Below are 24527 nucleotides of genomic sequence, written 5' to 3'. Positions count from 1 at the left end.
TTCCCCCAGTGCAGGGTAGGAAACCGGACGTGCGTCTGGTTAACCTCCTTGCCTTTCCTCTCTTCTATTTCTCTCTCTCTCTCTCTCACACACACACACACCTAGTGGGCTGAACCTTTTCTGCCGCCGCTGAGGTGGACGGTCCACAAGGTGGACCCTTACAGAATACCCCCCTGCAGTGTCTGTCAATCGCTACCACTCGAATACCCGTGCGTGGATTATATAATTTAGGGGCGGAGTGACGCTTGCGACGACGACGTGTGGTGCTTCGTATCTCACAGAACCTCTGTACATTTCCTGTGAATCTCTGGAACAAAATCTCTCTATTTTGTTCTCGCTCACGGCCAAGTTGCGCAGGCTCTGAGATTACAAGTGTTCTGAGCCCGCATTCGTGAAAAAGTTATTGCGCCCGAACTGTTCGTAAGATCGGATGGTAGCCAATCGGGATGTTAGACATTAGCAACAGCGGCCGGCCAATGGAAAATAGCTCTTACGAACTAAATCGTCTCTGAACGTGACGACTCGAGAGCTCGAGGCACACCAGTAAAGCTCTCGTGGCAGTGCCTAAAGCGAGCCGAAGATGAAATGACATTTCGTAGCCCTCGTTCCCGAATGGCTGTGAGATGCCACGCTCATTCGTGGTGCCTGCCAATCGTAACCTGTGCTTGTAAGTGTCCGCCATAGAAAGTGTATTTGCGAGCAGAAAAAAGAACTTTTTCTCGGGGTTCCTTTTTCTGCGTTAGTCACGACGTACAGATATTTGACGAGGTGCAGTGCAGAGCGGCCGTTATGCGAGTCCCTCTGCAAGCAGCTCTACTTTGTGTGGGCGGAAGAATTTGTCAACACATCCGTTTACTGCATGTATAGCAAAATGTCGATGTAGAAAAAAGTGTGACGTTGCAAAAATACAGAACCGAGAGAAATTATCTGATGTATACATCATTCTCTTCCTTCAACTTTTAACGCATGGACATGACTAAAGAAAGCACGCGACATCGATACCTCACCACACTCTGCACAACTAGCCTATGGATGTCTGTTATATGGAGTCCATGCACCCGAAAGCCGGAGGCCTGTATATTAATCACGAACATCGCCATCAGGCTACCCTACGCATCGAGAAACACATCAAGCGAAAACGCTTTCTGTCATCGCGGCTTCTGTAAACGGGGTGTTGACAGATAGTCACCAGCCTGCTTGATTTTATCAGGTATGCTATAAATGTTTTCATTCTAGCATTTATCTGCACATTTCCTTAATCTTTTGCTTTTCTTCCTCAAAACTTCTTTGGCTACCTTGTATACCGCTACCTAGGCCTTTAACGGATCCGGTCGGATCAATCTCTTCCGTGCTTTTTTTCCACCAATACTCTAAACGTTTCTTGCTTATATCGACTGCCGACGAGTTTCCGTCCATTTTCAATTCAAGCGCTTCTGGAAGACGTGAATCACATCGTGGGTGGATCCCTTCGCATTCCATTAGGATGTATTGAGTAGTCTCCAGATTTTTTCTGCAGCATACACATGCATGCCTCATCTTGTCGCGAATATTCACTGCGGTATGTTTTCGCCCCTAGGCAACCAGCTTAAGCCGCAGATAGCAAGGCACTGCCCTTCGTGTTATCGTACAGACTTTCCCTTCTAATTTCTTTCTTCCCATTCTTGTAAACCGCCACGGTCTTTTTTGTTTCCATTCTTTGCACCCAATTCGCTGTCTCTGTTTCTCTCAATTTCTTTCTGATGACTCCTGGTTTTCTTTTTACACTTTCATTTACACTGTACTGGATTGCCAACCTTCTCGACTTCTTCATCCAATCTGCGTCTACGCTTTTCAGAAAGAGATACTTCTGTACTTTAGCTCCCTATTTATTTCGATCCATGTTCATGAGTATTTCCTCAAAAATAATTTTGCTCTGCTCTTATCTGACTTAAAAAGAGGCCCAACCCATGTCACCCTGCACTTCTTAGCTTGTTACTGTACCATAGGCTCCCAAAGCCAACCGGTTTACCGATCTTTGGTTAACTTCCAACTCCGACAAGATATCCGATTTGAAGCACAGAATGGCATTTGTGAACGCTAGCGCTGGCACCATGACTCCTTTCTAGATTCCACGCACCGCCTCATGTTTCTCGTCACTCTTCTCTCCAGCGCCATACCGGTACCATGCGCACTCATCTTAATTTCTAGTGCTGAATATAAGACCCCAATAAGATGAATGAAATTACGGTCTCAGATTTTCTATGAGCTTTCAGCTTCTCGTTTCAGATTTGTTGCCAAAATAACCTCTATCTTCGTGTGGCATAAAGCTTTATGGAATTTAAAAAAAAAGAGCCTCTTGCCGATAACCTAATTCTAGTCCCTAAGCTGGATTATTCAGAGAGGCGGACATTACTTGCGCGAATAATCGATACACATATTCAACTAATTAACAAAGGTACACTAATTATCGTTTGAATTAAATGCTGTACGGCACACATTGCTATTTACGAATTGTAGCCGGTGAGTTCGTAAGGCGTACCCACTTGGAATGAATTTCCAGAATGCTGCGATCGTGATCAGCGACTCGCAGGCGGCAATCCGCGGCTTCGCGCGCGGTCGCGTCTCGCGGGAAGCGGCCCGCATACTCCAAATTTGTGACGACGGCGACTCGTCATCGCCCTCGCAACCCCAAAATTCTACGGTCTTCCTCCTCTGGACCCCAGCACACACCGATGTCCCACTCGCGGGCAACGAGGCGCGCCCCACGCCACGGCTCGAGGTCTCACACGCCGAGCCGCCGCAGATTATGTGGCCGCCGCCTCCGCCCCCGAGAGCGGGGCGTCGGCTCTGCCGGATTGGGACACTACAACAGAAATTCAGCAACAAGAATCACAATGGACGTGGGGCGTTCGCCTGACCACGTTCAGAGACCTCACCCAACACTACAGACTCGAAAGACGCGTGATAAACTAAACAGGAATGAGGCCGTAACTTTAAGCTTGCTCCAGACACACACCTACCCTAGCCCCGCCGTCCTACATCACTGATACCCGGGTTTATATCCAACAGATGCCTGTAAAGCTTGCGGACGGAGAGCAACGCTGCGACACATGCTCTGGGAATGTGCCGGCAACCGCGGTAATCAAACCACCTCCGTTCGCGACGCGTCCGTAATCGCGGCCGTTGCCAGAGTACGGGAAGCCTCGAGCTCGCTTCTTCCCGACGCTTCCCCGGCTGCGGGAGCCGCCGGGGACCTTCTCCATCGTACGCGCTTTGTTCGTGCTTGTCTCCCTTTCTTTGTATCTCCCCCTTCCACTCTGTTTCTCTTTTAGAGCGCAGCTCTTTGGCGTCCGTTCCTGGCACGGAGGAAGGAAACTAAGGAGAGGCCCTGACGTCACTCTTTGTGAAGCAAAAGTGAAGCCGGAAGTTGGCGTTGCTCGTGGCGATGCTCCGCCTTTTGTGCCATCTTCCTGTCTTGTTTACATCTTTCGCGAAACCACGCCGCGCTGCGCGTGGTTCCGCGCGCGGAGCGCTCGCGCTCGCGCAACATCCGGCAGAGCACGGTGCAGGTAACACAGCGCAACAAGACACGGTGACTAACGCAAACCCGCCCACACAGCGCCTTTGCCACGGCACGAAACCTACCAGAGCAACACGTGTGAGCGCTCAAACAACGCCGCCATTGTGGCCCAAAAGGCGTGGCCGTACAGCAAAAAAAATAAAAAAGCAGCAAAAAATGAGAACCTACTACGTCATTTCCGCCACACTTTTCTCCTAGCGCGCGGAGGGGGTAGGGCCTCTCCTTAGTTTCCTTCCTCCGTGGTTCCTGGGTGTCGCGTCGTCGTCGGCGTCGTCATCGGCGTTGTCGTCGGCCTCGTAACCAGCTCGCCGACGAATCTGCTCCGCCGCCGCGCATGCGCGCTGTCGGCTCTCCGGGCGAGGGAGGATGATGGAAGGGAGGAGGAGAGACTGTGGAGGAGGGCTGGCTACACAAATGGCTCTTTGGCGTCCGTTCCTGGGTTTCGCGTCGTCGTCGGCGTTGTCATCGGCCTCGTAACCAGCTCCGCCCCCCTTTCATCCCCCCAGCGCTAGCAGCGACCGACTGATACCGCTTTCGTGAGTCCGCTACCGCACTCACGAAAGACGTCGTGCACTTCCTGCAACTCGCATTAACCGTCCATCGATCCACACCGATGTTAGTAGTGGGGGTCTTTAATGTTGACATAAAGACAAACAGCAATTTCCTAACACTTATGCGGGAGAACATCCCGTTCCTCTCGCTCGTAACGCGTCCCACGGCTGTGACAACCTCGCGAGGCACTTGTATAGATCTCGTCTTTGAGAATCAAGCATTGGTGTACCAAGTCGAACATATATCAGTCTATTTCTCCGACCACAAAGCTTCCTTCATGACTGTCAAGAACTGTTAGTGGAGTCTTTGTTAAAGGAATACGTGTGAAAAATAAAAAAAAATTCTGTGATAGCGCATACATGTGTTGCTCGATTTCTTTGCCTCAATCTATCGAAAAGGTGAAACAGCTTATTTGCTGCGCTCAAATTTCGCATTAGGAAGTAACGTAATCGTCGGTAATTTTTTATCCCCCTTAACCCTTCCCCCTGCGCAGGGTAGCCAACCGGAACTACCTCTGGTTAACCTCCCTGCCTTCCTCTGCATTATTTTCTCTCTCTCTTCTCTCCATCGGCGTCGCCACCTCTGGGAGGCGGCTCTCAAAAGTTCGGAGCTGGAAGACCAGCTCTGGGCCGTCCGGCAAGCCGAAGATGCCGCCCGAGTCCAAGGACTTTGAGCCGCCACCTGAGGCCACCACAACAAAAACTGCAGGACAATTCATTAATAAAGTTTCTTCTTCTTCCAGAATTACGCCAGTTTGGAGACATGCGCCATCAAACTTGCCCTAAGAAAGCGCTGTAGTTCCACTTACTTATTTAACAAAACGCTCTTTTATGCCCTGAAACACAAAAGTAACTGGAACGCCCATGTATATCGTTACACAATTTAGGAAATAATATCTCGAAACTGGTGTCATCCTGGAAATTCATTTCAAGTGCACTCGTCTTGCAAGTTCACCGGCTACAATTAGTAAATTGCAATATGTGCCGTAAAGTGATTGATTAAGAAAATAATTTGTGAATGTTTGCTAATTAGTTGAATACGTGTTTGGATTTATCGTGCGAGTAATGTCCGCCTCTCTGAATAATCCAGCTTAAGGACTAGAATTAGGTTATCTGCGACAGGCTATTTTTAGAAATTCCATAAAACTTAAAAATGACCAAGCTGTATAGAGCTCAAGGCTCGCAACAACTATAATACCAACCTATGTAGTGCCAGAGATTTATTGGTTGCGGCAAGAGTTCCCTCAGATAAAGTTATTCTAGTCCTGCTCAAAGGAGGAGGAGGAGGAGGAAATAAAGAGAGAAGGCAGGGATGTTAACCAGAAATGCGTCTGGTTGGCTACCCTACTTTGGGGGGATAGGAAAGAGGGAATAGAAAAATGAGGTAGAGAGAGGGAGGGGAGGGGGAGGGAAGTCGCGCTGAGCTCGCGCACGCGCGCGGGGGGCCTGGGCGAGTCAAAGATGTTTGAGCCTTGCTCAAAACCCAGAGCTAGCATTCTTACCTCGTACTTGCATGGCCAGTCGAGCACGCAGTCAAATTTTCCTTGCATTACCTGTAAGAGGCGAATGCAGCTAGTTGAAAACTGCACGCCACAAAAAACAAAAGCGCTTTGTTTAGGCTATAAAGAGTTTTAGGCGGCCGTTCGAGGTGGCGTAATTCCGGCACTTGAGCTATGCTACTTGAAAACGGGGTCATGTATTTAATTTTCATATAATGCTATCGTTCACTATCGAAGACATTCATTTCGTTGCAAAAGCCAACTACACGTAGGACATTTCAAGCAACTGTTAAGTATTTTTTCCCCCAGTTAGCGCTAAGAGGGAGGACCCCACAGAATGAAACAAAACTTCGAGCAAGCTGAAGAAGGTTGAACCTCAAACGTTTACTTGAGGATGTGAATGCTTAAATTGTCACATACAACGACACGCATTTATGGTCGTCTATGATGAGAAATAGCTTGCTACTTTTTCTTTCATCGTTCCGGACTTTTCAAAACAAGATCGCTAACAAAGTGAAAGCATTACAGTGCCACGAAACAAAAGGTTCACCTTAGTTGCAAGCGTACAGGCACACAACTCGTGTCCAATCAGGAAGCAACTTTCGACGTTGCCGGCGAAGAAATAAGTGCCGATGAGCGCCAACGGCACCTGTTTGTTTTCATTGATATTCTCTACAGACATGACCACGATGACCACCATGTCATTTCTATGTTTAGTCTGATCACACCAGAACGTATGTTTGAGGTTCAGGGACCAGTTCCAAACTAAAAAAAAAAAAAAAACCCCGAAGCAGCACCAAATCAGAGCAGCGAAAAGGCGCTACGTGCCTGCAGGAATAGAGACAGGTGGCTTCCGCGTCCCTCCCCGTAGCCGTTGAGGTCGGCCATCAGGCGCAACTTGTAGCCGGGGACGGCCGTGTAGAAGGGCGCGCTGACAACGCGTGCAATCTCGCCGTTTTCCTGCTGCCTCCGCAGAACGCTGAAGGGCTTGATGTACCACACGAACTTGCCTTGCTGCCAGGACCGCGACAGCATCTCCTCCAGCCTGACGTCTACGCTTTCCTGCCAGAGGGCACGCGCCATCAACAACAATAGAGACTTTTAGCGTGTCCGCTATTCCGGCAAACCGCAGCGGTTCGGGTGGATTACCGGATGGTCGGGGGCGTAAACGTGAGCGGCCAGATTGGTGGCGCCAGCTGCTGGTGCTAAGCTCAACCACCTAAACACAGAGCCAATTACTATATTCTTCTTAGCTGCGGTGTAAGTTCTCGACAGCGGCGTAATTGTGAACACAATTACGCCACTGCTGAACATTTGCACCAACAGCGAAGCAGAATAAAGTAGGTTACTGCAATTTTAGTTCTGTGTTTGTCTCATTGAGCTCCACAACACCAGGCGGCTGCACCGCTCCGGCCGCTCACGTTTACGCCCCCGACCACGGGGGAAGGAAACTAAGGAGAGGCCCTACCCCCTCCGCGCGCTAGGAGAAAAGTGTGGCGGAAATGACGTATAGGTTCTCATTTTTGTGCTGCTTTTTTTTTTGCTGTATGGCCACGCCTTTTGGGCCACAATGGCGGCGTTGTTCTGATTTTGAGCGCTCACACGTGTTGCTCTGGTAGGTTTCGTGCCGTGGCAAAGGCGCTGTGTGGGCGGGTTTGCGTTAGTCACCGTGTCTTGTTGCGCTGTGTTACCTGCACCGTGCTCTGCCGGATGTTGCGCGAGCGCGAGCGCTCCGCGCGCGAAACCACGCGCAGCGCGGCGTGGTTTCGCGAAAGATGTAAACAAGAGAGGAGGGTGGCACAAAAGGCGGAGCATCGCCATGAGCAACGCCAACTTCCGGCTTCACTTTTGCTTCACAAAGAGTGACGTCAGGGCCTCTCCTTAGTTTCCTTCCTCCGTGCCCCCGACCATCCGGTAATCCGCCCAAACCGCCCCTGTTTGCCGGAATAGCGGACACGCTAAAAGTCTCTAATACCTCAGCCTTATATGTCGTGTGGAAGCTATTAAATCTACAAAAAAGCTGGACCCTGGCTGTGCTTACACACCTGGGCTTTCGTATTATTGCTTGTGTAGCTTATGCAGCAGGAATGAGTTTCTAAAGTAGAGCGCAGCGTACGTATATTACGATGCCGGTACTACAGCTAAGACACCGGGCCCGTATAAACTTTCACAAAGTTTTTTTACGCTAGACCGGTTCATGGCATCAGACGCCAGCGAACCGTACTGTTCGAAATGTTAGTGGCGAAGGGGGCCCAGACAATGGCAGACAAAACTTACTATCGGAAATCTCTGTCAAGTAGGTCCCTGTTCCCGACCGTTAACATTTTGTGAGATATTGAGGCCGATTCGCGGGTTGCATAACAGAGCTGGCTACCCTTTCCAAGAACAACCAATCTAACAAATCGAAATTAGCTTCAGTTAACCAAAAAAGTGTCAGTACATGTCAGGGAAGGATGGGGCCAAACAAAAACCAAATCAAATATATGGGGGTTGGCGTCGCAAAGCAACACACTGGCTGTGAGAGACGCCGTAATGCGGGGCCTCCTATGCCTCGTTAATGTGCACACAATTAAGTCTAAGTAGACGAGCCTTTTTGCACTCCGCCCCCATTGAAATGCGGCCTGCACGGCTGCAAATCGAACCAGCGACCTCCGCAGCAGCAGAACACCGTTTATCCACTTAACCAACGCGACGGGTGGGAAGGGAGGCCTGGCGGCGCTGCAGTGAAGTTGTCCCACTAGTACCCCGTGGCGTCACGTATCTTTACGGCGTCTGTTCAGGGTTTGTTAACAGTTTATTGATAAGCAAGGATTGCATTGCATTCTTAAGGACCGAAAGAGTCAACCTATAGCGGCGACTGCAAACTTCTTCTACACAAGAACAGTTCAAAGATGCAAAGAGCAGTAATCTTTACCCTTCATTTTCTCCCGTACTAATCACGATTCTTCCGGCAAATAAACGAAGTCTTTGAAAAATAATTTCCCTATTTATGCTTATTTAGTAGGGATGTACGAATAGCGAAATTCAAATCGAATTGAATAAGGATATTTGACAAAAGCGACCTGCGAATATCGAATAGCTGATCATTTCAAAGCAAAGTGAAATATAAGCGCGCCGGAGATATAAGCGCCGTGTCCACGACTCAACTCACTACGGAGATTCGAGTGCGAAGCGCCATAGTGAGCCACACTTAGCACCCTGCCTCTTACTGATTTCCCCAAACAGGCCTGGAGCCATCACTGAATTATTCTCTCTCTCCAAGTCTTGCTGTCGCCTTGAGTGTTACGTTTGCGCCTACGCTGCATAGAAGATACCGCTAGCCCGCCAGTCTATCCTTTTGAAATATAAGGTTCGCGCGGAGTACGTTGGGTAGATAATAATAATAATAATAATAATAATAATAATAATAATAATAATAATAATAATAATAATAATAATAATAATAATAATAATAATAATAATAATAATAATAATAATCCCTATACCTTTGTGTCCCAGCTAATCCTAGCCAAGCTCTTAAAAAAAGTCAAGCAACAAACGTGGTGCACGACACAATTACTATAAAACCTATGATGTTCGTTCGCCAAAGGTCTGACGACCGCACACCGTAGGTCTCATAACTGTATTTTGCACCGTGCTTTTATATTTTTTCCTTTTTTTTTCTTATGACAGCTTGGCTAACGTTAGCTGGGACACCCTATATACATTTTTTATACCTACATGTAATACCGTTCACAACGGGGCGTGCGGTCAACGAATGAATTTGTAAATACTAAAAACTCACTTCATTAATCTGGTGCACCATGACAATGACAGCAATGGAACAAGACAATAGAACGTCAACGTATGCACGTATAGCAGAATGCTGTGTTTGTTGAAGCACACTAATACAGCATAACATGTCGGTTTAAAAAGATTCCAGCGGGATGAGATTGGCCAAACAGAACTTTGATTTGCCTAACTTGAGTCAAGAAATTCGAATGCTCCCTGAAGGCAGGGCATTCTTATTTTTAAAAAAATTCTGGGGTTCTACGTGGCGAAATTCCGATCTGATTATGAGGCGCACCGTAGTGAGGGACTCCAAATTAATTTGGACCACCTGGGGTTCTTTAACGTGCACCCAATGCACGGTACACGGGCGTTATTTCTTTGGTATTATTATTGAATGACTGGAAATTATTGCGCAGATATTATCGGCCCCGTGCGTAACACTCAGGAACTGCGCAGATCGAGGCACCAGTTCCCGAGTCTCCAATAGAGACTCCAATAAGTGTTGTTATGCTTCCAATTAGAAAGAAAAGAACGTTCGACAATTTACAACATGAACTCTTCAATCGAATATGAATCGATTAGCAGATACTTCAATTCGCATTCGAAATTTTGAATATTCGCGCACCACTGTAATATTTCGCGTCGCTGTTTAGGAGGCCGGATATGGAAACAACTGGGGTGGAATTGGGAGAGGTAATGAAGTATGTTATGAGGAAAAATTCACTAAAGTATTTTACTTATATGCTATTGCAACACCGCATATTGCGACCTTCGCGATTTAACAGTCACCTAGCCTCTAGCATAATGTAAAAAAAAAAGAGTATAAGGACTCGGTGGGAGAGTTATTGTGGCCACTTACCGCCATCCTTTGGCACTCTTGCTGACCATCGTGCACCCGTGACGCGAGCACACGGACTTGTTCTTGAAGATTGTGCTGTTCTCTGAGCACATCCGTCATCTGTTCCTTAATGGCGTTCAGGCTACTTTGCAACTCCAGGTTCTGCTGTGTGCTCTCGGTGAGCGCTTGCCGGAGAGTCTCCATGGAGCCATTAGCTTTCTGGAAAGCGGTAAAAGCACGAGGTTCACGTTGCAATAAACAGCTTGTGCGATATATGAGCGTAGTGAGCGTACTTCTGTGTAGGTGAGGATGAAGTTCATGTGGCTCTCCAGCGTTTCGTGGCGCTCGAGGTCGTCCTGCGTGCCCTGGGCGACGAAAAGCGAGTGGCTTTCATGGTTGAAACCACAGCTCATCTTGCGATGGATTACGAAACACTCATCCTCAATGGAACGACTGCGTATACGTAGTAATAATTCCGCACGTTTTCGCGGAAATATAAACCGTAAGGAAATCACGCGGAATCGATATCAATTCCCGGTACCCTTTGCATGAGACTAATTCGGAAAACACGTGTCAAGTTATTAGAAAGAATATGTACTTTTTTGACAAAAGTTATCAAGCGGAACTGCGTTTCAGAGCAAAATCGACTCAAGAATGGAAAATAGTTAAAAGAAATTGTAAAATGTTGCAAACTTTAGAGGAGCAACCAATAATTTCTTATCTTGGGCTCGATTAATTGCGAATGTGTCTTGTAATTGTTGCCATACAACGGCACTTAGCTGGTGTGCTAAAATAACTAATAAGCTTGCATATTTCTGTGTTGTTACTGACTTTCTATCTCATAATTTTCATATATTCATATTAGCCGTCTGGTTGGTAGCATATATATATATATATATATATATATATATATATATATATATATATATATATATATATATATATATATATATATAATGCTTCATTTTAGCTGCACCACATTGCATTGTGCCGATAGCACAATTCTACACCTTTAGCTAAACTACTCCATGAGGCGGCCATTACTTCTACGAGAAGTCAAAATACTTAGGGAATAATTAACATAATTACACTAATGATAGCTTTAACTAATAACTTTACGGCACACATTTCAATCTACGAATTGTAGATAGGGAGTTTGCAAGACGTATCGACTTGGAACGAATTCTGAGGATGGCGCCGGTTTCGAGATATGCGCCATAGATCTTGCGGTAAAAATGCATTGTTGTTCTACTTTCTTTTTTAAGAAAACGCAGTTTTATGCGTTGAAGCACAAAAGTAATTGGAACGCCAATTCATTTCATAATTCGTAGATTAAAATATGTGCCATAAACAAATTAATTAAGAAGGTTAATTAGTATACTTATGCTAATTCTTCAATTATGCGTTTTGATTTCTCGTAGAAGCAATGACCACCTCATTGGGTAATTTAGCTCAAGGTTTAGAATTGTGCTATCTGGCAGATACAATTTTTATGAAATTGGCGCAGCTAAACAAAAAAAAAACCTACGGGTTCATCGCACAACCTGTCTTCTTATTGATATGGTGCTAAAACAATTAACTTCGATTCGAAGGGTGTAATTCCTATATAAATGTACTAAGCTCCAACGGCAGCAAGCACAATCACAAAGAATACGACTGCAAACACGACAACAACAAAACTGCCGGCTGACAAAACAAACGAACTGTCTTTCTTGCGTAGCTCTTACCTCGTATGTGCAGCCCAGTACGGAAAGTCGGCATGTTCTCCTTCCTGGCGAACAATGTGGCCGGTGTACTACCTGGACAGAAGGCTACAGCAGCAAACGGTGAAGTAGAAAAGGGAGATCACCAATTTGCGACACAGGGGTTAGCAGGGCGTAGCTAATAGAGATATACGTCCCCGCATGAACCGATGACATTGTTATCCGTTTTTTTTTTCTGTGCCTATTCGTCTTATTACAGTAAGGGATATAGATTGACAGGGACTACTGTGTTAACATCTCTTCAAGCATTGTGTGTAAAACATGGCGATATTTCTTTCTGCAAACATTATACAGCCTTTTGTACATGGTTCGCGTCTTGAAGCTTTGTTTGCTTACTCTTGTCGGAGTATATTCCATCTCAGAGATATACGCGGTCTGGCCATCTGGACTATGTAGCCTCGTCGACAGTTGTGGAAAGCGTAGCAATAGCTGCTGCTCTAAGCAAACTAAAGACATTGCCTCCACAGAATATGGTTCTCCTTACGGACTCAAAGGCCGCGTGGCAACAACTCTACCATCCACCAAGTTTCCATGCAAATCACCAGACCTCGTGAAAGAACTCGGCAACAAAGGCTTCACAGTAAAGTTTCAATGGATTGCCTCCCACATTGGTATTTCTGGCAACGCAAAAGCTGATGCTGTTACGTACGCAGCGCTATATCATCATCCCAAAGTCAAGGCCCCATAGAGTAATCAAGTTAAATGATCGGACATTCGAAATCACTTTGGGTAACTTTGGGTTCCACCACGTATGCCCTGCGTAACCAAGAGATTTCGTCGAGTGGAATTGTTGCGGCACAGGGTGGTGTTGGGCAAAGAATCCACCAAGTCTATCGACTGCTACGTCAGGTTGTAGGAATGAAGGAAAAGGGTTTATTTGCTAAGTTACACGGCTCCAGTTACCGAAGCCCACTCCATGCAAGAGCAAGTTAAACGTCCGAGTTCACCTCAGGATCCTCTGGCTATTACTCGAAAAGTCTCCGCTTTTAATACCGCTATCTTCCCTAGGAGAGTCGACCAGGAAATCCGAAGACTATCCAGCAGCAAATCACAATCGTCGAATCCGTTACGATAACACGCCGAGGCTTGCAACACTCCGCAGTTAAACTAAAATTAAATTATGGGGTTTTACGTACCAAAGCCACTTTCTGATTACGAAGCACGCCGTAGGGGGGGGGGGGGGGGGAGGACTTCGGAAATTTGGACCACCGGGGGATCTTTAACGTGCACCTAAATCTAAGTACACGGGTATTTTCGCATTTCGCCCCCATTGAAATGCGGCCGCCGTGACACTCCCCAGTAACCCCGCCTCCGAAACCTTACATTCGCAGGTTGCCTTCCTGCCGCATATTCCAAGCCATGCGACACTCCCCAGTAATCCCGCCTCCGAAGCCTTGCATTTGAAGGTTGCCTTCCTGCCGCATATTCCAAGCCATCGGACACTCCGCAGTAACCCCGCCTCCGAAGCCTTGCATTTGCAGGTTGCCTTCCTGCCGCATATTCCAAGCCATCGGACACTCCGCAGTAACCCCGCCTCCGAAGCCTTGCATTTGCAGGTTACCTTCCTGCCGCATACTCCAAGCCATAGGACACTCCGCAGTAACCCCGCCTCCGAAGCCTTGCATTTGCAGGTTGCCTTCCTACCGCATATTCCAAGCCATCGGACACTCCGCAGTAACCCCGCCTCCGAAGCCTTACATTCGCAGGTTGCCTTCCTGCCGCATATTCCAAGCCATGCGACACTCCCCAGTAATCCCGCCTCCGAAGCCTTGCGTTTGAAGGTTGCCTTCCTGCCGCATATTCCAAGCCATGCGACACTCCCCAGTAACCCCGCCTCCGAAGCCTTACATTCGCAGGTTGCCTTCCTGCCGCATATTCCAAGCCATGCGACACTCCCCAGTAACCCCGCCTCCGAAGCCTTACATTCGCAGGTTGCCTTCCTGCCGCATATTCCAAGCCATGCGACACTCCCCAGTAATCCCGCCTCCGAAGCCTTGCATTTGAAGGTTGCCTTCCTGCCGCATATTCCAAGCCATCGGACACTCCGCAGTAACCCCGCCTCCGAAGCCTTGCATTTGCAGGTTGCCTTCCTGCCGCATATTCCAAGCCATCGGACACTCCGCAGTAACCCCGCCTCCGAAGCCTTGCATTTGCAGGTTGCCTTCCTGCCGCATACTCCAAGCCATCGGACACTCCGCAGTAACCCCGCCTCCGAAGCCTTGCATTTGCAGGTTGCCTTCCTACCGCATATTCCAAGCCATCGGACACTCCGCAGTAACCCCGCCTCCGAAGCCTTACATTCGCAGGTTGCCTTCCTGCCGCATATTCCAAGCCATGCGACACTCCCCAGTAATCCCGCCTCCGAAGCCTTGCATTTGAAGGTTGCCTTCCTGCCGCATATTCCAAGCCATCGGACACTCCGCAGTAACCCCGCCTCCGAAGCCTTGCATTTGCAGGTTGCCTTCCTGCCGCATATTCCAAGCCATCGGACACTCCGCAGTAACCCCGCCTCCGAAGCCTTGCATTTGCAGGTTGCCTTCCTGCCGCATACTCCAAGCCATCGGACACTCCGCAGTAACCCCGCCTCCGAAGCCTTGCATTTGCAGGTTGCCTTCCTACCGCATATTCCAAGCCATCGGACACTCCGCAGTAACCCCGCCTCCTAAGCCTTGCATTCGCAGGTTGCCTTCCTGCTGCATACTCCAAGCCATGCGACACTCTGCAGTAACCCCGCCTCCGAAGCCTTGCATTTGAAGGTTGCCTTCCTGCCGCATATTCCAAGCCATCGGACACTCCGCAGTAACCCCGCCTCCGAAGCCTGGCATTTGAAGGTTGCCTTCCTGCCGCATATTCCAAGCCATCGGACACTCCGCAGTAACCCCGCCTCCGAAGCCTTGCATTTGCGGGTTGCCTTCCTGCCGCATATTCCAAGCCATCGGACACTCCGCAGTAACCCCGCCTCCGAAGCCTTGCAATTGCAGGTTGCCTTCCTGCCGCATACTCCAAGCCATCGGACACTCCGCAGTAACCCCGCCTCCGAAGCCTTGCATTTGCAGGTTGCCTTCCTACCGCATATTCCAAGCCATCGGACACTCCGCAGTAACCCCGCCTCCTAAGCCTTGCATTCGCAGGTTGCCTTCCTGCTGCATACTCCAAGCCATCGGACACTCCGCAGTAACCCCGCCTCCGAAGCCTTGCATTTGCAGGTTGCCTTCCTGCCGCATATTCCAAGCCATCGGACACTCCGCAGTAACCCCGCCTCCGAAGCCTTGCATTTGAAGGTTGCCTTCCTGCCGCATATTCCAAGCCATCGGACACTCCGCAGTAACCCCGCCTCCGAAGCCTTGCATTTGCAGGTTGCCTTCCTGCCGCAAATTCCAAGCCATCGGACACTCCGCAGTAACCCCGCCTCCGAAGCCTTAAATTTGCAGGTTGCCTTCCTGCCGCATATTCCAAGCCATCGGACACTCCGCAGTAACCCCGCCTCCGAAGCCTTGCATTTGAAGGTTGCCTTCCTGCCGCAAATTCCAAGCCATCGGACACTCCGCAGTAACCCCGCCTCCGAAGCCTTAAATTTGCAGGTTGCCTTCCTGCCGCAAATTCCAAGCCATCGGACACTCCGCAGTAACCCCGCCTCCGAAGCCTTAAATTTGCAGGTTGCCTTCCTGCCGCATATTCCAAGCCATCGGACACTCCGCAGTAACCCCGCCTCCGAAGCCTTGCATTTGAAGGTTGCCTTCCTGCCGCATATTCCAAGCCATCGGACACTCCACAGTAATCCCGCCTCCGAAGCCTTGCATTCGCAGGTTGCCTTCCTGCCGCATATTCCAAGCCATCGGACACTCCGCAGTAACCCCGCCTCCGAAGCCTTGCATTTGCAGGTTGCCTTACTGCCGCATATTCCAAGCCATCGGACACTCCGCAGTAACCCCGCCTCCGAAGCCTTACATTTCCAGGTTGCCTTCCTGCCGCATATTCCAAGCCATCGGACACTCCGCAGTAACCCCGCCTCCGAAGCCTTGTATTTGCAGGTTGCCTTCCTGCCGCATATTCCAAGCCATCGGACACTCCGCAGTAACCCCGCCTCCGAAGCCTTGCATTTGAAGGTTGCCTTCCTGCCGCAAATTCCAAGCCATCGGACACTCCGCAGTAACCCCGCCTCCGAAGCCTTACATTCGCAGGTTGCCTTCCTGCCGCATATTCCAAGCCATGCGACACTCCCCAGTAACCCCGCCTCCGAAGCCTTACATTCGCAGGTTGCCTTCCTGCCGCATATTCCAAGCCATGCGACACTCCCCAGTAATCCCGCCTCCGAAGCCTTGCATTTGAAGGTTGCCTTCCTGCCGCATATTCCAAGCCATCGGACACTCCGCAGTAACCCCGCCTCCGAAGCCTTGCATTTGCAGGTTGCCTTCCTGCCGCATATTCCAAGCCATCGGACACTGCGCAGTAACCCCGCCTCCGAAGCCTTGCATTTGCAGGTTGCCTTCCTGCCGCATACTCCAAGCCATCGGACACTCCGCAGTAACCCCGCCTCCGAAGCCTTGCATTTGCAGGTTGCCTTCCTACCGCATATTCCAAGCCATCGGACACTCCGCAGTAACCCCGCCTCCGAAGCCTTACATTCGCAGGTTGCCTTCCTGCCGCATATTCCAAGCCATGCGACACTCCCCAGTAATCCCGCCTCCGAAGCCTTGCATTTGAAGGTTGCCTTCCTGCCGCATATTCCAAGCCATCGGACACTCCGCAGTAACCCCGCCTCCGAAGCCTTGCATTTGCAGGTTGCCTTCCTGCCGCATATTCCAAGCCATCGGACACTCCGCAGTAACCCCGCCTCCGAAGCCTTGCATTTGCAGGTTGCCTTCCTGCCGCATACTCCAAGCCATCGGACACTCCGCAGTAACCCCGCCTCCGAAGCCTTGCATTTGCAGGTTGCCTTCCTACCGCATATTCCAAGCCATCGGACACTCCGCAGTAACCCCGCCTCCTAAGCCTTGCATTCGCAGGTTGCCTTCCTGCTGCATACTCCAAGCCATGCGACACTCTGCAGTAACCCCGCCTCCGAAGCCTTGCATTTGAAGGTTGCCTTCCTGCCGCATATTCCAAGCCATCGGACACTCCGCAGTAACCCCGCCTCCGAAGCCTGGCATTTGAAGGTTGCCTTCCTGCCGCATATTCCAAGCCATCGGACACTCCGCAGTAACCCCGCCTCCGAAGCCTTGCATTTGCGGGTTGCCTTCCTGCCGCATATTCCAAGCCATCGGACACTCCGCAGTAACCCCGCCTCCGAAGCCTTGCAATTGCAGGTTGCCTTCCTGCCGCATACTCCAAGCCATCGGACACTCCGCAGTAACCCCGCCTCCGAAGCCTTGCATTTGCAGGTTGCCTTCCTGCCGCATATTCCAAGCCATCGGACACTCCGCAGTAACCCCGCCTCCGAAGCCTTGCATTTGAAGGTTGCCTTCCTGCCGCATATTCCAAGCCATCGGACATTGCGCAGTAACCCCGCCTCCGAAGCCTTGCATTTGCAGGTTGCCTTCCTGCCGCAAATTCCAAGCCATCGGACACTCCGCAGTAACCCCGCCTCCGAAGCCTTAAATTTGCAGGTTGCCTTCCTGCCGCATATTCCAAGCCATCGGACACTCCGCAGTAACCCCGCCTCCGAAGCCTTGCATTTGAAGGTTGCCTTCCTGCCGCAAATTCCAAGCCATCGGACACTCCGCAGTAACCCCGCCTCCGAAGCCTTAAATTTGCAGGTTGCCTTCCTGCCGCAAATTCCAAGCCATCGGACACTCCGCAGTAACCCCGCCTCCGAAGCCTTAAATTTGCAGGTTGCCTTCCTGCCGCATATTCCAAGCCATCGGACACTCCGCAGTAACCCCGCCTCCGAAGCCTTGCATTTGAAGGTTGCCTTCCTGCCGCATATTCCAAGCCATCGGACACTCCACAGTAATCCCGCCTCCGAAGCCTTGCATTCGCAGGTTGCCTTCCTGCCGCATATTCCAAGCCATCGGACACTCCGCAGTAACCCCGCCTCCGAAGCCTTGCATTTGCAGGTTGCCTTACTGCCGCATATTCCAAGCCATCGGAAACTCCGCAGTAACCCCGCCTCCGAAGCCTTACATTTCCAGGTTGCCTTCCTGCCGCATATTCCAAGCCATCGGACACTCCGCAGTAACCCCGCCTCCGAAGCCTTGTATTTGCAGGTTGCCTTCCTGCCGCATATTCCAAGCCATCGGACACTCCGCAGTAACCCCGCCTCCGAAGCCTTGCATTTGAAGGTTGCCTTCCTGCCGCAAATTCCAAGCCATCGGACACTCCGCAGTAACCCCGCCTCCGAAGCCTTGCATTTGCAGGTTGCCTTCCTGCCGCATATTCCAAGCCATCGGACACTCCGCAGTAACCCCGCCTCCGAAGCCTTGCATTTGCAGGTTGCCTTCCTGCCGCATATTCCAAGCCATCGGACACTCCGCAGTAACCCCGCCTCCGAAGCCTTGCATTTGCAGGTTACCTTCCTGCCGCATATTCCAAGCCATCGGACACTCCACAGTAACCCCGCCTCCGAAGCCTTGCATTTGCAGGTTGCCTTCCTGCCGCATATTCCAAGCCATCGGACACTCCGCAGTAACCCCGCCTCCGAAGCCTTGCATTTGCAGGTTGCCTTCCTGCCGCATATTCCAAGCCATCGGACACTCCGCAGTAACCCCGCCTCCGAAGCCTTGCATTTGCAGGTTGCCTTCCTGCCGCAAATTCCAAGCCATCGGACACTCCGCAGTAACCCCGCCTCCGAAGCCTTAAATTTGCAGGTTGCCTTCCTGCCGCATATTCCAAGCCATCGGACACTCCGCAGTAACCCAGCCTCCGAAGCCTTGCATTTGCAGGTTGCCTTCCTGCCGCATATTCCAAGCCATCGGACACTCCGCAGTAACCCCGCCTCCGAAGCCTTGCATTCGCAGGTTGCCTCCTGCTGCATACTCCAAGCCATCGGACACTCCGCAGTAACCCCGCCTCCGAAGCCTTACATTTGCAGGTTGCCTTCCTGCCGCATATTCCAAGCCATCGGACACTCCGCAGTAACCCCGCCTCCGAAGCCTTGCATTTGCAGGTTGCCTTCCTGCCGCATATTCCAAGCCATCGGACACTCCGCAGTAACCCCGCCTCCGAAGCCTTGCATTTGCAGGTTGCCTTCCTGCCGCATACTCCAAGCCATCGGACACTCCGCAGTAACCCCGCCTCCGAAGCCTTGCATTTGCAGGTTGCCTTCCTACCGCATATTCCAAGCCATCGGACACTCCGCAGTAACCCCGCCTCCGAAGCCTTGTATTTGCAGGTTGCCTTCCTGCCGCATATTCCAAGCCATCGGACACTCCCCAGTAATGCCGCCTCCGAAGCCTTGCATTCGCAGGTTGCCTTCCTGCCGCATATTCCAAGCCATCGGACACTCCGCAGTAACCCCGCCTCCGAAGCCTTGCATTTGCAGGTTGCCTTACTGCCGCATATTCCAAGCCATCGGACACTCCACAGTAATCCCGCCTCCGAAGCCTTGCATTCGCAGGTTGCCTTCCTGCCGCATATTCCAAGCCATGGGACATTGCGCAGTAACCCCGCCTCCGAAGCCTTGCATTTGCAGGTTGCCTTACTGCCGCATATTCCAAGCCATCGGACACTCCGCAGTAACCCCGCCTCCGAAGCCTTGTATTTGCAGGTTGCCTTCCTGCCGCATATTCCAAGCCATCGGACACTCCCCAGTAATGCCGCCTCCGAAGCCTTGTATTCGCAGGTTGCCTTCCTGCCGCATATTCCAAGCCATCGGACACTCCCCAGTAATGCCGCCTCCGAAGCCTTGCATTCGCAGGTTGCCTTCCTGCCGCATATTCCAAGCCATCGGACACTCCGCAGTAACCCCGCCTCCGAAGCCTTGTATTTGCAGGTTGCCTTCCTGCCGCATATTCCAAGCCATCGGACACTCCCCAGTAATGCCGCCTCCGAAGCCTTGCATTCGCAGGTTGCCTTACTGCCGCATATTCCAAGCCATCGGACACTCCACAGTAACCCCGCCTCCGAAGCCTTACATTTCCAGGTTGCCTTCCTGCCGCATATTCCAAGCCATCGGACACTCCCCAGTAATGCCGCCTCCGAAGCCTTGCATTTGCAGGTTGCCTTCCTGCCGCATATTCCAAGCCATCGGACACTCCCCAGTAATGCCGCCTCCGAAGCCTTGCATTTGCAGGTTGCCTTACTGCCGCATATTCCAAGCCATCGGACACTCCACAGTAACCCCGCCTCCGAAGCCTTACATTTCCAGGTTGCCTTCCTGCCGCATATTCCAAGCCATCGGACACTCCCCAGTAATGCCGCCTCCGAAGCCTTGCATTCGCAGGTTGCCTTCCTGCCGCATATTCCAAGCCATCGGACACTCCGCAGTAACCCCGCCTCCGAAGCCTTGCATTTGCAGGTTGCCTTACTGCCGCATATTCCAAGCCATCGGACACTCCGCAGTAACCCCGCCTCCGAAGCCTTGTATTTGCAGGTTGCCTTCCTGCCGCATATTCCAAGCCATCGGACACTCCCCAGTAATGCCGCCTCCGAAGCCTTGCATTCGCAGGTTGCCTTCCTGCCGCATATTCCAAGCCATCGGACACTCCGCAGTAACCCCGCCTCCGAAGCCTTGTATTTGCAGGTTGCCTTCCTGCCGCATATTCCAAGCCATCGGACACTCCACAGTAATCCCGCCTCCGAAGCCTTGCATTCGCAGGTTGCCTTCCTGCCGCATATTCCAAGCCATCGGACACTCCGCAGTAACCCCGCCTCCGAAGCCTTGCATTTGCAGGTTGCCTTACTGCCGCATATTCCAAGCCATCGGACACTCCACAGTAACCCCGCCTCCGAAGCCTTACATTTCCAGGTTGCCTTCCTGCCGCATATTCCAAGCCATCGGACACTCCGCAGTAACCCCGCCTCCGAAGCCTTGTATTTGCAGGTTGCCTTCCTGCCGCATATTCCAAGCCATCGGACACTCCCCAGTAATGCCGCCTCCGAAGCCTTGCATTCGCAGGTTGCCTTCCTGCCGCATATTCCAAGCCATCGGACACTCCGCAGTAACCCCGCCTCCGAAGCCTTGCATTTGCAGGTTGCCTTACTGCCGCATATTCCAAGCCATCGGACACTCCACAGTAATCCCGCCTCCGAAGCCTTGCATTCGCAGGTTGCCTTCCTGCCGCATATTCCAAGCCATCGGACACTCCGCAGTAACCCCGCCTCCGAAGCCTTGCATTCGCAGGTTGCCTTCCTGCCGTATATTCCAAGCCATCGGACACTCCGCAGTAACCCCGCCTCCGAAGCCTTGCATTTGCAGGTTGCCTTACTGCCGCATATTCCAAGCCATCGGACACTCCACAGTAATCCCGCCTCCGAAGCCTTGCATTCGCAGGTTGCCTTCCTGCCGCATATTCCAAGCCATCGGACACTCCGCAGTAACCCCGCCTCCGAAGCCTTGCATTCGCAGGTTGCCTTCCTGCCGCATATTCCAAGCCATCGGACACTCCGCAGTAATCCCGCCTCCGAAGCCTTGCATTCGCAGGTTTCCTTCCTGCCGCGCATACTCCAAGCAATCGGACACTCTGCAGTAACCCCGCCTCCGAAGCCCGATGGTTTGTAATATGCGGCAGGAGGGCAACCTGCGAATGCAATGTCGCCGTCCTTGTTTGGTAGCATTGGATCCCCCCCTCCCCCTCCTTTTATCCTTAGCTCAGGCTGTCTGGTAATGACGGGGCGCTGGTCGTTAAGAATCGGTGTCCACGCTACGTTGACGCCTGGATAGGTGCTGATCGATGGGCGGGTGCTGGCCTTGTGGCAAACGTCCAATTAACGCATTTGTGGTGTTGAGACGTAACAATATCGAATAAGGACATGGTATGCTAGTGCACCAGCATGGTTATTTAAGACGAGGCGTATCAATTCTCAGAGCTGTACGGCATGCGACGAGACAGGAGACATCGAACACTTTCTGCAGTCGTGCCCGAAATTCCAAGACAAAAGGACGCTCTCCTGGAAAATCTACAAGAAAAAGGACCTTCCGTATGCGTGCCTGCAACATCTTGTGTTCCCCGAAGGATCAGTTGTAGCCAACAAAGAAACTCCAGGTCTCCTTATCGCATTCTTAAGATGGAGTGGTTTGATGGACATGTGGCGAAACATCGCAGTGAAATTTTAAGAGGTGCTCGGGCGAAGGAATTGCCGGCCTTGATCGTCAGGCTAATTAAACCCGCCAGTTGGTATACAACCCGCCACCACCATATGTCTGGTTTCGCATCCTTCGGTGCTGTCTCTCCGATTAAACCCGCTTAGGCGGCACTCAATGCTGACCGACAAAAATTGGAGGACGCTTAAGCATCGCCTTCAAGAGTGGAACGCGATAGCGTCATCGCACCCCGTTCGCACCACCCATTCATTCGCTCGGCATCTATCGGGGCAGCGCCGTACATTGCGAGGAGGGGTCTTCCGTGTTTGCCGCAAGATGGATCTGCGTGTGCGCCAAGCGCAGAAGAAGTGTAGCGGAAACGTACTTCGCTACTCGTTTAACTGCGACTTCTGTAATTTACATGCTCATAATTACCGATATACATCGCAGTACAACTTTCTACGGCACGTTTCTAAGGCAACGCCGCATTCACTAGAGGCGATTTTGTCCAACTTTGAACCATCGAACTCATGGCTGAGTGGTAGCGTCTCCGTCATACACTCCGGAGACCCTGGTTTGATTCCCCCCCAGCCCATCTTGCAAGTTATTTTTATTTATGAATTTGCTTCCGGGATCTTTCGCTCACGGCCAACGCCGCCGACACCGGCTTTCCTGCGACACGAGCTCCTTAACGCTGTCGCGCTAAAATAGTGCCAGTCAGCGCACTTGTGCTCTCTGTAATGAATCACCACACACAAAGAACATCTACAATAACGTAGGATAATATGCATCTTTAAAGCGCCCGCCGGCGGTATAGCTCAGTGACTATATGGCCTTGCGCAGCTACACTCGAGGTCGCTGGTTTCATCCCGGTAGTGGCAGCCCATTTCGATGGAAGAGGAATGCAAAAACACTCGTGTACCCGGCAATGGGTGCACGAAGTGGCGTATTCAGACGCGTTTATTTGGGATAAAGTGCACGTGGTGCTACTAAGGCCAATGTGTGCATCGTGATCGGCAGTTTCCACTCCAAATAAATCGCTAGCTTAGTGTGAACACACGTGATGCTCGAGTATAATCGGAACAATGTGGGTTCTCCGATTGGTCGACGTGCAACGGCCCTGGCGAGTGGTGACTCCAACTTGCGCGTTCTCGCTTGCAAAGTCGTTGCGCCGTTGCTCTCTGTCTCTTGGCGAAGAAAAAAATCCTCCCGATGGAATATTCATTCCGAGGAGCCTCCGCAGTGTCAGCCGGGTTCCCTCTTATCAGATATGCACGTTTTGTGAAACTCGCCTTTTTATGCCAGCTCTAGAAGGAGTGGCTCTCGGTGAGTGAAACGATTTGTGCAGTCTGACGGAAGTATCGCAACCGAATAACTGCCCAGGAAGCAGCTGCTACAAATGCGGCGGTAAAGATAGCAAGACGGCATCAAAGTTCAGTAGACGGCGTTGAGGCATGAGTGCTAGGTTCTTTGTGAAATCTATTGCCAGGGTGACGATACAGAGGCCGTGACGTGCCGTGCGATTGGACACGTCTGGCGGCACTGGTTGCCTCACGGTTGAGTCAGCTTGTGACAATTACATGTACGGTGTAGAGGATCACGTGAGAATGCCCGAGAACGCCTGTCACGTAGAATGCAAAATTATGCTGATCAAGTGCACATGTTGAAATCTGTGCGAAACGAAGCTGTTCAGTAAGGGATCGATCAAACATTCACGTTTGTTCTGAGCGGGAAGTCTTTATTAGTGAAAATTGTAGATAATATTTCTAACAACTAACATTAATAATAATAGATAATAGTTTTTCCATTAAAAGTATAGGAACATTTAGCTTGGGGCCAATTTCGATTTCTCAGTACAAATGGATGTGGCACGCATAAATGCTCTTAAAAGACGATCACCGAACATTCATGAATGAAATTTGTTGCATTAATGTACGGAGCAATACTTGATATAGCGAATTTTTTTGACAAGAACTTCCCAACATTGGTAAATTACTAAATATGAAGTGCAATGTTTACAACTACATAAGTTACCCCACACATACATCCTAAAAGACACACTTATGTAAACTGCATCTGATAGACCGTCTAATGTGGGAAAATACAAAGTTTATTTTACAGCCCGTGTGAATTAAGTTATTATCCATTTTACGCGATTTCTGCGAAAAGCCTTACTCTCAAATTCAGGGGTACATTTTATGGCGCTATATAGTCTATCAATTTTGCCTGCTTCCAGCATTGCGTCGCTACTTTTTCTTTTGTTTTGTTGAAGGACTAACGAGTGCAAGAAATTGTATTTTTTTCTTCAGCTCTTTTATTTTTACTTCAACCAAGCTGAAACGAGCTAAAGTGTCGCCAACTTACGG

At 50.6% G+C, this 24527-nt stretch overlaps 1 protein-coding gene across 2 annotated transcripts in view; it reads right to left on the bottom strand.

Moving 5' to 3' along the window:
* LOC135901339 (TNF receptor-associated factor 2-like) overlaps positions 1 to 24527 on the bottom strand; it is a 42862-nt gene that overhangs the window by 5464 nt on the left and 12871 nt on the right. For both annotated transcript variants that reach the window (XM_065431086.1, XM_070531152.1), the window contains exons 4-8: positions 11946 to 12029; positions 10512 to 10583; positions 10240 to 10437; positions 6438 to 6671; positions 5613 to 5663 (exon numbers count right to left, since the gene is read on the bottom strand). In XM_065431086.1, coding sequence (XP_065287158.1) covers positions 5613 to 5663; positions 6438 to 6671; positions 10240 to 10437; positions 10512 to 10583; positions 11946 to 12029 — 639 coding nt within the window. The remainder of the gene's footprint in view (positions 1 to 5612; positions 5664 to 6437; positions 6672 to 10239; positions 10438 to 10511; positions 10584 to 11945; positions 12030 to 24527) is intronic.

Source organism: Dermacentor albipictus, chromosome 1 (genome assembly GCF_038994185.2).
Source record: "Dermacentor albipictus isolate Rhodes 1998 colony chromosome 1, USDA_Dalb.pri_finalv2, whole genome shotgun sequence".
NCBI classification, from domain to species: Eukaryota; Metazoa; Arthropoda; class Arachnida; order Ixodida; family Ixodidae; genus Dermacentor; species Dermacentor albipictus.
This window is presented reverse-complemented; position numbering and strand designations above follow the sequence as displayed.